Source organism: Pelobates fuscus, chromosome 7 (assembly GCF_036172605.1).
Source record: "Pelobates fuscus isolate aPelFus1 chromosome 7, aPelFus1.pri, whole genome shotgun sequence".
NCBI classification, from domain to species: domain Eukaryota; kingdom Metazoa; phylum Chordata; class Amphibia; order Anura; family Pelobatidae; genus Pelobates; species Pelobates fuscus.
In genome coordinates this window covers 93,347,395-93,361,169 of record NC_086323.1, presented here as the reverse complement: position 1 = coordinate 93,361,169, position 13,775 = coordinate 93,347,395, and the positions used below count along the sequence as shown (strand labels likewise).

The following is a 13,775-nucleotide window of genomic DNA, read 5'->3' as shown; positions in this document are numbered from 1 at the left end:
AGAACTCTGTATTATGTCCATGGCTACCAAGTGGCTGACGGACATTATGGGCTTCCGACACAAATAGATTCAGTTATTGAAACTTTTTGACGTCTAGCCTCCGTGTGTTAAAAATGTTGATGCTGAGCGCTGTGTGCATCCTCCGCTGCTTTGTGAGAAGCTTTAAAGTGGCAGAGGGCTAGCGGTCATGTGCCATGTGTCCTCAATGCTTCTCTATGACAAGCAGCAGATGGGACAAAAGATATCAGGTTTGGTGAGTTCACCAGAGGAGGAGCATCAGGCTGCAGTGACGAGACTGTGCCCAGCATTGTTAGGGAGCTCAGTATTTTAAAAGTAATCAGGAACACAAATAAAAAATAAATGCATATTTATTTTAATTAGTTTTCCTTTAAAAAAAAAAAAGGCTTCAAGTTAACATATCATTAAAGGGACACTGTCGGCACTGTTAACTGTCACTTTGGTGTGGTTGTAGTGTCTGGAGTCACTGTCCTTCCTTTCTGTATTAAACATTTTAATATATATATATATATATATATATATATATATATATATATATTTTTTGTATTCTTTATTTTTATTGTGCAGAGTATAACCATAAAGCCTGCTATGCCACAACAACTGATGAAGGCGTATGCCAAACAAGATACAAGTATATGGCAGTCAGATTCAGGCACTTCAGTGGAATTAGAAGGACCAGACTATTGTGTCCGTGGTTATGGGCATCAATTGTATCTTGTAGAGAAAGCACAATGGGCACATAAGTATGCTAAGTAGTATGAGGAGATAAAAAAAAATGCATGAAAGTATACATTTAGGAGATCTTGGTATTGTTCCCCATAGGGTATGACAATATGGGTCAGGAAAGGCACACACGTATAGTAGTATCCCTAAGGGAATAGATCCCCCTCCCTGGGTCTGGGTACAATATCCCACTATCAAGCCTTTGGGGGGAGGGATCTTGGCTAATCTAAATGTAGCAGGTATGAAGCAGTAAGGCTATAAGGAAGTATGTAATTTATGCCATAAACATACCTCCATTAGGGGCTAAGCTGTGGACAGCCATCAACTTTTATTTAAACTACTTGCAAAAGTTAGAACACTGAATGGAGGGACAGTGCCAGGTGACTGCAGACACTATAACTAATGCAATGGGAGGAAATGGTTATAGTGCCTACAGTGTCCCTTTAATAAAATGTAAACAAACTATACGGTGAAGTTTAATTTAAAAAAAGAAATAAAAAATTAGTTGTCGCTAGTAATATTAAAAACTTTAATTTATAATTAACAGCTGCCAAGATGGCACCTAATAATGTCACCCTGCAATTAGGCCCATGCTTCCTGGGCAGCATTTAGCTGATCACGCTTGGTTTTGTACAAATATTCTAAGCATGCTAATGAAATATAACAGTTTGTGAGTATACAGTTCTCGTTTCACTTTTATAACTGGCACTGGGCAAGCACAGAGGTCTCGCTGTGGGGACTGTCCTTGTCAAATATAGACAATCAGATATAAACCAGTTATATATGTGTCTCACACACACACCTAAATGACGTGACTCTATTCTAAGCATCCTGTTTCCGTAAACCTTACATAACCCTGCACCTGCTCTGCAATTATTCAACATTTTGTTAATGAGCTATCTTTTCCAAAAAATATATATTCTTGATTTTTCAGCATTACAAAAAAGTCTAATTACATTAGAAAATGTAGTTAAGGAATGTGGTTCATAATTACATCCCTACAATGTTGGCTATGTTTCCCATACATTTTTATCTTTAAGTATGTCATGTGATATGTCATGTGACAGCCTCAGATATAAACACTAGGAAAGGCTTAATGAAAGCATTACCAAGACATGACCACCTTTACTTTCTTATTCAGAACTACTGTGGCACACTTATTTAGTGCTATTATTTTATTTATTATTTTTGTTACATTACCAATATATTCTGCCTCACTGTGAAATGATGTTTGTTATATTTTGTTCTCATTTGATGTTTGTTGTGCTTTGTTTTGATAGACAGCTGTGAAAATTATTGCAAGTTTCACTACTTGGGATAGGGGAGAGGGAGCGATCTGTAGTGGTTTTGGTGCCTGGAGTGTTCCTTTAAAAAGTAGCATGCAAATCTACGTAATCCTGAGGCAATTCAAATCCATCAGGAGGTAACTGTGCATATTCTTGGTATTTCAGGAAAAAAGTGCCACTTACAATGTCCGACCTAAAAGTAATAGTGAAGCACCAGGACCAGGACATCAGCATCGGATAAAGTAAGTCCGTCCCCAAGTTCTGTTTCAGCGTTATGGAGCCAGTTAGCACATGTCATGGACAAGATTGTAAATTCTCTAAAGATTCTGTTAGTATATTGAAGATTGCATTGCATTGTATGTTATGAATAAACTGATCTCATACTCTAGCTACATATATAATCTCTGTTTTTCTTTTATTTAGTCAAAGCATCAAAATCACTCTATCTTTATAAAGTGATTTTGGTGCATAGACCATGCCCTGCAGCCTTATTATTGCAGATAGTGTGGTTTCTGAGATACAGCACATTTTTCTTTTCTCATTGGGCTCCCGATTGAAATAGATTCAATAATTGCATCTATTTTTACGTTTGGCATCGATACGCAAGAATGCAGACACTGGGTGCATGTCCAATGCTTCCCGTGTCCTGTGTTTCCACAATGCTTCTGTATGGATGGTCCGACCCATGTGCCATGCACTGCCAGTCATCTTCCAGTAGGGATCGACTGATTATCATTTTTACATAGCTGATGCTGATGCACATTATCGGCCGCCTTTAGGCCGATTGCCAATTACCGGTGCCGATATTCTGTACGTTTAAAGTTTTGAAAAAGTAACAATTTCTACATCATTTTGGCATTAACTAAACATGCTGACCGCAATCCTACTCCTGTCACTCTCAGGCATCTGGTACATGCTGGGATCAGGGAGATCCAGTGTGTACGGTGCTGTTACTGATAGAAATGTGATTGCGGTCACCAATCACACTCCTATAACTCTGTCAGCCAGCCCAGTACATTACAGTAGATTATTCACTGTCTCACCTCACTGCCTGCATGTGGAGATTCACATGGACGTGGCGTCATGGCGTGGTGCCTGGTTGGCTGGCTGCTGGAGTTTCTGGATTTGGAAGACTGCATGCAAAGACTGGGAGAGGTGAGTAAGTTATCGGGATATTAAAGATATTAAAGATGCCGAAGATATTAAAGATGCCGAATATAAGCTCTGATACACTGTGGGACTGATGATCAGTCTATCCCAATTTTTCAGCAACCACAGTGTATTTCTTTTGATTTTTTTTTTTATTAATTTCATAAGTTGGAAGATAATCATCAGCCTTCAGCTCATAGCAGCCATCTTATACACTACATGGACATCACAAAAGTGTATCCAACACTGAATCCAACCTTGGAGCAAATTTCGTATTCTTGTATCTTGTGATTCTTTGCTGCAAAGTAGGTCATCGTACATAAAATAGAAAATGTTCAGTTTGGGGAAAACAAGGCTTTTTTCAGCTGGTTACAATAAAGTTTCAAATACTGGTCATGTCCATTTCCACTCCCTTTATTAGCAAGCTTCTCGTTTCCCTTCAACAGAGATTGCTGGTTTACGAGATTATTCATGAATTGCCAATAACTTAATGGACATTTATAACAAATAGACAAGTGGAAAAAGCTGGGATTTTAGATTGTTTCCGGTTCGCCTAAAATATACAAATCCCTTGTTGGTTTTCACAAGTCACGGTTTAGTGAATAAGTCAAAGTAATAAAGTGCTAGCAACCGAAAATGCAAAGTACAAGAAAGTGGAACATGACGTAGCCCAAGTATAAACAATGCAGACTACTGGCTTTTGTTGCTGTACTTCTGGAGCAGCTGTTCTTAAAGTATCTCCCCTTATCCTTCTTCCATATGGGTTACATGATTGGGCACCCCCCTACTTTCACATTTATTTTCCTCTTATCCCACCTAAATTGATGCTCTTTATTTTTTGTTATGCAGTCTCTGTCTGCCAACCAATCCGAGCGCTCTGACAGGCAAGCCTCACTTCTCTCAAGACTTGCAAGAAAATGTTCAACCAAAAGCAGTTGATTGTTAATTTAATTTGTTTTTGCTTACTGAATTAAATTAAAGCCCAAGTTGGGGGAAAAAAACGATACCGATAATGTCAAATTATAACTCTAGTGGAGAAAACTGTAGCCGAAAGTGTCAGGCTTCTGCCTTCCTGCTCTATACATTTGTTACTCTCCAACAGTGAATTCCATGCACACAGATGGTACAGACATTTATTTCTAAATTTAAGCCACCATCATAAAACCGAAATAGGTTTGTTAATTTAGCCTTTTCTCACGGGTATGTGTAGTTTACTATCTTTTGATATGTTTAAGGAATACTATGACATTACCTGTATTCCCAATGCTACAGTGCCATTGTCCCGAATTAGATTTAGGTTCCCCCAGATGACACATTAACAATTATTTACAAAAAATAAAAAAGTTTTGCTTACCTTTTATTCAGTGCTGACTCCCTTGGTTGTGCTGCCCTCAGTGCTTTTTATATCAGCTGCATTTGGTCATGTGTATATTGATGCATAGGATGCACCTCTAGTGACTTCATCCTACAACGTAAACATTGCCGTTCTATAAATCGGCAGTGCTTTACATTGCACGATTAAACCTACAGAACTACTACACCCAGACCACATCATCGTGGAATGGGTGCATTTTGTGGTCCTGTAAATACTAACCCTTCTGGCTGGCTGACCTTCATTTAAAACATAGTTAACAAAACATTCATGTTTCTAGGTTAGTCATCACTGTTTTAAAATAAGGTAGTGTTGTATTGAGAAAAAAATAAATAAAATAAACTAAAATACTTTTTTTTTTTTTTTAAATGTGTAAAGCATTTATTTCCATATAAGTGTCAATTCTCGGTATTGTATTCACTGCAATATACAGTATTGGGATTCTACTATAGATTTATCTCTAAACAAAACAAGATTGATGACAGATGATCAATATGAGCCCTATCTGTCCATTGATGTGTGACAATCAATACACCTGTACCTTTTGCGTACAGACTCCCACACTTATTCTCTTTGCTGAAAGCTTTTGTTTTAAATATGTTTATTTGTTTCATAACATATTCCAACGCAAATGTATTGGTGTTAAAGCGGGTTAGTGCCTGCGCAGAGGCCTGGTTTTCATTGCATGAATGGAAATTCAAATCGTTGGCTGCGCAGAGGCTCATCAATCATGTCTATTGTTCTACAGCGTTTACTATAATATCACATTTGAGCGTGTTTTTGTCGTCTTTCTTATTAGGGCATTGTTCAGACTTTGCAGTATCTAATAGTCATTTGGCATTGAATGATAACATATCATTGAGTCCCTGCTGCCTTGCCTGATTCTTATCTGTCTATCTTGCATATTTATTGCCAAATAAAATATATTAATCTGTAGGCATGTAAACGTGTGAATGCTCATTTAATTAAAGTAATTAACTTATAATGCGTGGTCTGATATAGTCTGTTGCTAACAGTGCAGTACTGGTAAAGGTTATATACTTGGACACCCTATATAAAATGCTGTTGTCTTGTATATTAAACATATAGTAACTTTACGATAACTTATGTTTCTTAACTTGAATCGAACATGGGGAGGCCGCGTTTAAACGCTGTGTCCCAGCTGCTATAACTGCATAGTTGCAAATATAGTTGACACCTAAGCCTTGGCCTAGGTTTATATATTATTGCATTACCGGGCCAATCTTAAGTAGAGCAAGAAAATGTTCTACATCCAGCATGAAGTGAATTCATAACTGCCTGGTCTATAGCATTGCAATGTCTTATGCCCATGTTAAAGTATGCACCTAGTCTTATCATCCCTTACTACATGCATATATGTTGGCTAGTAGCTATGTACCAAGTCAACTTAAAGGCTGGTAAGCGGATCTTGCATTATTATTATCACCATATGTGAAGACCCTTATTACACGGTCCTAGTATCTTGCAGAGTTATAAAGAAAACTTATAAGGGCATATTACATTTATACAAATTTGGAAGCATGAAAATATGAGTCTGATTTGTGTTAGTGAGACCGCTCATTTGCATTGTAATCATACGTCAGAGGCATGTACCACTAAGCGCATTATTGATCAAATTAAAACAGTTAATGCCTGGTAAGGCAGTGGGAGAGGCATGCAATATAAATGAATGTGTAAAAAATAATCTTGTAAACGTTTAAAACTTTTAGCAATACAGGAGCAAGGTTGGCCTTATTATCAGTTCGGTGGGGAACCCTCATGGCACAGCTGCCGTGTATTTCCTGGGCCGCCGAGTCTCAGTCTGTCCTCCCCGCAGCAACCCCAGCCCATCGCCAGAGTCCTCCGTGGCTTTGTGAGCACTCGGGAGCAGAGGCAGTCCATACGACTCCCACACCTTGAGTCCACGGGCCTCCCTCTCCCTGCACCTCCCCATCACCACCCAAGACTCAGGGGAGCGCGTGGCCCGACGTCTCGCCTGGTGCCGGCCGCATACTTGGGGCCGGCGCACATCCCCCCCCCCCGGCCACCGGTCCGCCAGAGGGGCCGCACAGGCCCGCCCCACCGGGCTTACGGCACCAGGGACTTGGCGCTCCGGGGACCCCTCAGACCCAGAGGCCAGGGCACTCACTTTCCCAGCAGGCGGGTAGTCACCGTGGAGGATCCATCCAGCGCTTGGCTACGCCCAAGTCCACTCAGGACGGCCAGATCAGCTCCCCTTGGTTCATTTTCTGCACAGCTACTCCTTCTCTGGTGTTGTCAAGGTGCCTTTAAGGAGTGTGCTTGCAGGTTGTGGGGCGCAGCCCTTCCCGGTCCTTAGCTTCAGTAACCTCTGTGGAAGCTCAGGCTTCTTTTAATCCCAATCAGGGTGTCACCTCTGGAGGGTATAGCTTCCCCTCCGTGACTGTGTCTGCTGTTGCTGGCTGACCTTCACATGGCCTTCACCAGTGCAGGCGGTCGGCATCCAACTCAAGCGGGGATTCCCGCTATGGCACATGTCACCGCCATGGGACCGGGATAACCCCCGCCGGCCAAGAGGGGGGAGGCGGCCGAGGGCCTCCCCATACCGGGGTGAATTCCACGTGGCGTGGTGTCTCGGTGATATGCTGCTCCGCGGCGCCATGTTGCATGTAATGGCCGCTGATTCTCGGCCGTATGGAGGCCAGGCCCGGTCCTCTTTGCTTGCCCGACGTGCGGTAAGTGTTGTGCGGGCATCTGGAGTGAGCTGGTGCCGTTCTCCGTTCAGGGATGGCGTGGAATCACAGTTATGAGCGGTCTGGGGCTATTTTCAGTGCCTTTTTGCTTGCTTGGCTCTGGAGCCCATGTGGATGGCGTCCAGTCGGTCCGGTCCCGACCCCAAAAATACTTTTTTTTGTTAATATTTTTACCTTATGCTTTTTTGGTATGTGTACAAAAAAAAAAAGTACTTTTTCAGAATAGACTTCTTTGATGATTCTTTCTTATTTCCTGACGCCATCTCATGGGAGCTCAAGGTCTTGCATCCAAAAGGATATTTCAGAGAATGGAAAAATAAATCTCATTTTTTTTCTTAACTTCAACTTCATAAGTACCTAAGATAAGCACTAGTCTGAAATAAATGAATATGTATGTTCTAAACTTTTGTAATTAAATCTGTAGAATTTGCCCTAAAATAATCATTTAACTTGCATGGTAACGTTTAATGAATCACCATTCTTTTGATTTACAAATCGCAAGTTTAAGGAATACTATATGCCCCAGGACCATTTCATCTCAATGAAATGGTCTAGGTTCAGTGGCCATGTAGTTTTAGTCCCGCAGTGTAAAACATTGCCATGTTGGGTATATATAGCAATGTTTTCATTGCAAGGAGAAACACCCCTCTTCCAGATAACAACAAGAGGTTGCCTCCACTGCAATAGTCTGATTTAGTTCTTCACTCATTGCTTCTCATGGAGAGATTTGATTGGAGGAGTGAGGCCATTCTTATCCTCCATGCTTCTCTTTGAGAAGCATTGTATTGGACGAGAAGATGGAAGACATCCGCATGCTTGCTGATGATAAAGGTGGAGGAGCGAGTGGCTGCAACAACAGTGTCTCAGCACTGGAAACAAGGTAAAAATATATTATTATATTTTCAGCAGAAAAGGGGTGGACAGCGGTCACTGTAATGGAAGGAAACTTATAGTGCTTAAAAGAAGAATATTATTTTTGAGACTATAGGTTCCTTTAATTTTGTTTGTTTGTGTGTACATGTAGATTACAGGTCAGGGGTGTCCTGCAAATTAAAATTGTGTATATTTACAAAACCTAATGTATGTGACATTAGAATGACCTCTGTTTTCTTGTATTAAATAGCCCCATCCACTAGCCATGGGTGGGGATAGCTGTCCACCACCATTATTTTTTTTTTTTAAAGTTCCCCACTTGACGCCCACCGGTCGGAGCACGGCTGTCCAGTCACTAGCTTTAAACATTCAGCAGATACTCCCAACAAAAAGAATACGCGTGTTCTTTTAAAGCTCTCTATTTTGTATAATGCATTTGCCCTTTTCCTTTTAAACAGATTAACGTTCTACATGCTTCACAATTAGGTTGCTGATTCAAAGTCATGTTGGTTATGTCTCATCAGTTTGTAAACGAATCATGTACTTCTTGTGAACTGGGAACCTTTTATCTGTGCAAGACTTATTAACTCTGACACCAATATCACTAAAACATACTTTTGCTGTGTCTGGCTGACTGTAATTCAATAATGAAAGGAAAAACACTTTGACGATTCTTGTAATTTTTTTTCTCCAGCATACACATCTCGGAGAGTCAGCAGGAGTTTTTCAGAATGCTGGATGAGAAAATTGAAAAGGTAAATTCCTAAATATAACTGTATATAATCCTCCCACTAGCTGCACACTATTCCAAACCCCATACACACTTTAATAACATTGGTTGGTAATTAAAGTGTGAACTCATCTGCCAATATCAAGGCAAACTTCTTAGAGGAGTCCTACTCTGACAATATTATTTGCTGCTTTCAATTTCTAAGTGGGTATCCTCACAAACGTCTTAAAATAGAGAAAGCATGATAAACACGGCTATGTAAAACACAAAAGCAAATAAACACACAAATTAGCCATGCAAGCAAACCAGTAGTGCACAAATTGGGGATGGGGGGAGGGAGGGGTCTTCCCAGTTGACAGGCAGGACGGGGTGCACAGAGCAACCACTCCCAACCTGTCCCTCTTTGTAGCATGGACAGCAGGACCAAGGCAGATGATCTTTGCATCTTCATGTTCCTCTTCCTGGTTTGTCGGGGCTGATCCAGGCTCTAAGCAGCAGTGTGAGGGATGGGAGTATGACTGAGCATCACGTCCTGCCCTCTCTCTAATTACCTTGTATGCTGCTTGTTGCTCTGAACCTGTTGCAGCCCTGAGAGTCCTGGCAGAGGAACAAGAAGACCCAGTGGCGCGGTCTTGCTCTCCACCCTACAATATGGGTTGGGACAACACAATAAGGCAAAGGGAAAATGGGGAAACATACAAGGGAGTGAGGGGGTAAAAAGAGACCCATAATGGAGAGACGCACACAAGGAATTGAGAGAGGATAAGGTAAAAAAAAAAAAAAAATGACTGCAATATTGTTTTGGTGTTAACGTCAAGAAAACCTTTTACATTTACCAAGTGTCTACCTTTGGTATAAATAATCCCCATTTTTGACCCAAATCTCTTTCCTATCCTACAAGCTCCACTTTCTTGGTGTGTCTGAGCAGCAGTATTCCTCATACAAAGTTATTACGAATTTAACATTTTAGATCCAAAGAGTCAATATGGAAAAATATTTACATGGTTAATGAATAAAAGTATTTACAAGGTTAATGAATAACCTTGAAAATTATCTGCTTAGAAATAAGATACATTCTTCTTGTTTTAAATTCCACTATCTGTTACATTAATGGTTATCAGTATATCATGAAGTCACATTTCATTGAAGAGTTTATGTTAACTATTAAATTGATCGAAAACGGTGAGCAGTTTAATTGAATAATTGTCCCCCACTACATGCAGCTTGGTTCCACTAGAGTTAGGATTAAGACAAAGTTACAATTCGCCTTAGTCATACCAACTCATAGCAGTTATGGGAATCTATCACTGCCAACCATTCCTGCTTGGCTCATGTGGAAGCATTAGCCTGATCAACAGAAATGGGCCTGAGCAGCATTAATGCAGAAGTTGTATAGATTTCTGTTCTTCCAGGTAGTGTGACAAGCAGGAACACATATAGTGTGGACTGCTAAGAGGAACTGTTTGCAAAACGACATTGGTATGTTGACTATAGTTTATCATCGGGCATAAACACTTCCTGATTCATAACTATGGGCAATTGCACGGTTATTCAAAGCACTGGGAATTGCAAATCCTTGACCAAAATATCTGTGCTGTAAACATAGTTTAGCTAAAGAACAGCCCTCACAAATTTTTCAAGGTTCTTTCCTGCTGTCGTTGTTTTGTTCCCCGCTGTCCCACTTCTGTGAACACCAGGAAACGGTTTGCCGTCACAACATCATTAGACGTGCTTGCACTGTATGGCGGGTACTAGGACCATGAGTGGAGTGCTTCAATAATGCTCTGAGCATGGTCTTCTGTGAGTGAGGCCGGCCTGGAGGCTGTCAGTGAGCCTGGAATGCACCTTAATGCCAGGCTAACATGCTTTCCTTTCTGAGTAGCCCCCCCATTGGCATACCTTCACAATCAGCAAACCTCCATTGTTGAGAGGTGTGCGGAGTATTTTTCCAGCGCAGCTATTTTGACCTAAAACTTGCAATTCCTGGTCATTTCCTGACTGTTTTTGATTTGGTAAATAACATTGTCCGTCTTAGCCCATTATTTAATTTTTGAAATGCCGTTCCATTAACCCCTTAAGGACCAAACTTCTGGAATAAAAGGGAATCATGACGTGTCACACACGTCGTGTGTCCTTAAGGGGTTAAATCCCTAATTCACATTAAAGGAGTACTATAGTCAGCAAATAAGACAGGTCCCCTAGCCTTCTTTCTTGCTTTTATATATTAGATATTTCCCCTTAATCAAAAATATATTCGAGTCCTTATTATAGCTAAAACTTACCTCCGTTCCAGGGCGAGATCCTTGGCAGGCTGCGCCCCCTTTTTCGTCAAAATGACAAAGTAGCAGGGCTCAATCAGCCACTTCTCTTAAAGAAGCGTCATAGAGATCTGGTGCGCATGCACGAGTTCGCGCTGCACCAGTCACGTTCTTCATAGAGCGGCATTGAATGCCGCCCTATGAATGAACACTGAACACTCTACTGCACATATGCGCGGTGTTCGCGAGCTGAGCTGACTGAGAGCTCAGCTTGCTGTCTATGCCCGCCCCCCTCCTACAGCAACCCTCCAGCCCAAAGTTTGTATACAAACACTATATATATATATATATATATATATATATATATATATATATATAAATCTCTATATATAGTGTTTGTACACAAACACACACATTGAATAAATATTGTAAACACACACACTCCATCTATATCTATCTATCTCTATCAATCTATTTCTGTCTATTTCTAGCAATTTCTATCTATCTTTCTATCTATTTCTATCTATCTATCTTGATCTACTCTCACTCTCTCTCTCTTACACACTCACTCTCTCTGTCTCACACTCACCATCTCTCACACTCTCTCTCAATTTTTAAAATAAGTTTACTTACTGTTTGAAGTCAGTAGATCCTCCTGCTGGGTCTCTTGGCTTCAGCCTGTCAGCCTGTCTGCCAGAGCCCATGCTGTGTGCAGGAGGTCCTTATCTCTCACACTGTCAGCTATGATTGCTGACAGGCTCAGGGCTACTACAGGACACAGTAGGCGCGTTCACAGTGCCTCCTGTGTCCTGATAGCACGTTTGATGTCTTCAGCCAAGCGTGAAGACGTCAAACGTGATGAATGCAAATTAGGCAGCACTTTACTCGGAAGTCCCTCTGGTGGCAGTCTGTGTGACTGCCACTGGAGGTGTTCCTAGTTTCCAAGGTAAACACTGTGTTTTCTCAGAAAATACAGTGTTTACATGAAAAAGGCTTCAGAGAGCTATCGTACAACCTCATTAAGCTCAAGTTGCTCAGGTGACTATAATGTCCCTTTAAAACTTTAAAATAACAGAGAGAAATGTAGATTGGTTAGCTCCCCCTTAAAAAGAAGGATTTAAGCATCTTTCTCTGGACACTGACACTTTGTATCCTCTCTACAGTCTGTCTAATAAAGTTACAGTGTTTCACTGTCTATGTTAGGATACATTTGTATCGAGTGTTTCCAGTATATGCTTTTCCTGTAGAGATGTGTGGTATCTTTTGATATACCTATTGATATCTTTTTGTATCAATCAGTGTTCCTTTCTAAATACCAGGCTGATTGGCGAGCTCTCCTTTTCTTCTTTTTAAGGGGGAGCTAACCAATCTACATTTCTCTCTGTTATTTTTATGTATATACTAGGGTTCAAGCCCGCATTCAGGTGGAACTGGAACCACCACCCTGACCTCTCACCCTACCCTCTGATCCATAAGTTTACGGACCAGAGACGACGGGTTTCATAGCTTTACTACTTCCCTTTAAAACTTTGTTTTATGTTTTCCCTCACTACACAAAGCTTGACAAAAAGGCAGAGCTAGCTAGTGTCAGCTGAAGATAAAAGGCTAGGACTCTAAATGCTCTGTTTTTTTTGTTTGTGTTTTAATTTTGGTTTAGGTTTTTTGTAGCAGACGCTATGTTGTGGACTTTTTATTTTATTTTTTTTTTACAAAATAAACCAATGTTTATTTTATTTAATTTTTTTTTTTTTTTAAAGGGTCGGGATTACTGCTCAGAAGAGGAAGATATCACATAGCTTCGATTTACGGTGAAATAATCTGATGAATGCCGCTGGATATTTTCTATAAGACAATAAACAACAAATAGATCTCACTTACCATCATAAAATGCAGTATTCAAAACAAAAAAAAACTAATGAACATTGGACTTCTATAATCATTTTGCTGCTGACTTTAATGCTATATCTTTGCAAACGCTTATTGATTTGGATCTTCGATATGGCTGTCCTGACAAAGCAGCTGGCATACTGTGGTAAGAGATTTAATTGCTTCCAAAACTTAATCCCTTCAGTGCTCAAGGGGCCCTCTTTGCAAGCATTGCTGGCAGAATGGGGCGTTAATAGATGGCTGTGCAATGAATTATGGGAGTGAGTGGTGACTTGGCTGAGCCAAACTTTATTTTTAGTCCAGTTATCAATAGGACTGTGGTGGATTCTCTTTTTTTCTTTCTTTCTCTCTCTTTTTTTTTTTTTTTTTTTTGGTCCTTTCCCCCCCGTTTTAGGAAGAGGTGTACACATAGGATGTTATACTGATGATGTTTGACCTGCAGCTTGTTCTGTTTGCACATACAAGTGTCCGCGACCATTTGAATCCTCCCTTTTTTTCTACTAAAATAAAAGTTAGTGAGTTTTTATGTTTTTGTGAGTCCTTGCCTTTTATTTATTACCGTATGTATATATATATATTACACGTACAGTGAGAACAGTGTTGTGTAACATATGTAATTTCCTGCAACTAAATGTATATCAAAATTACTACACATGTATATGTAAATGTGTATATGTGTACGAATACAGTCAATGTGTGTGTGTGTGTGTGTGTGTGTGTATATATGTTATTTCCAAAATGTTTGCA

The 13,775-nt window shown here is 40.3% G+C and overlaps 1 protein-coding gene across 2 annotated transcripts in view; it reads left to right on the top strand.

The window, feature by feature from the left end:
• The window catches only part of C7H1orf21 (chromosome 7 C1orf21 homolog), an 89,754-nt gene extending 76,196 nt beyond the window's left edge, over window positions 1–13,558 (top strand). For both annotated transcript variants that reach the window (XM_063427373.1, XM_063427372.1), the window contains 3 exons: window positions 2,193–2,269; window positions 8,848–8,908; window positions 12,899–13,558. In XM_063427373.1, coding sequence (XP_063283443.1) covers window positions 2,193–2,269; window positions 8,848–8,908; window positions 12,899–12,937 — 177 coding nt within the window. In that variant the 3' untranslated portion in view covers window positions 12,938–13,558. The remainder of the gene's footprint in view (window positions 1–2,192; window positions 2,270–8,847; window positions 8,909–12,898) is intronic.
• Window positions 13,559–13,775: the final 217 nt, after the last annotated feature.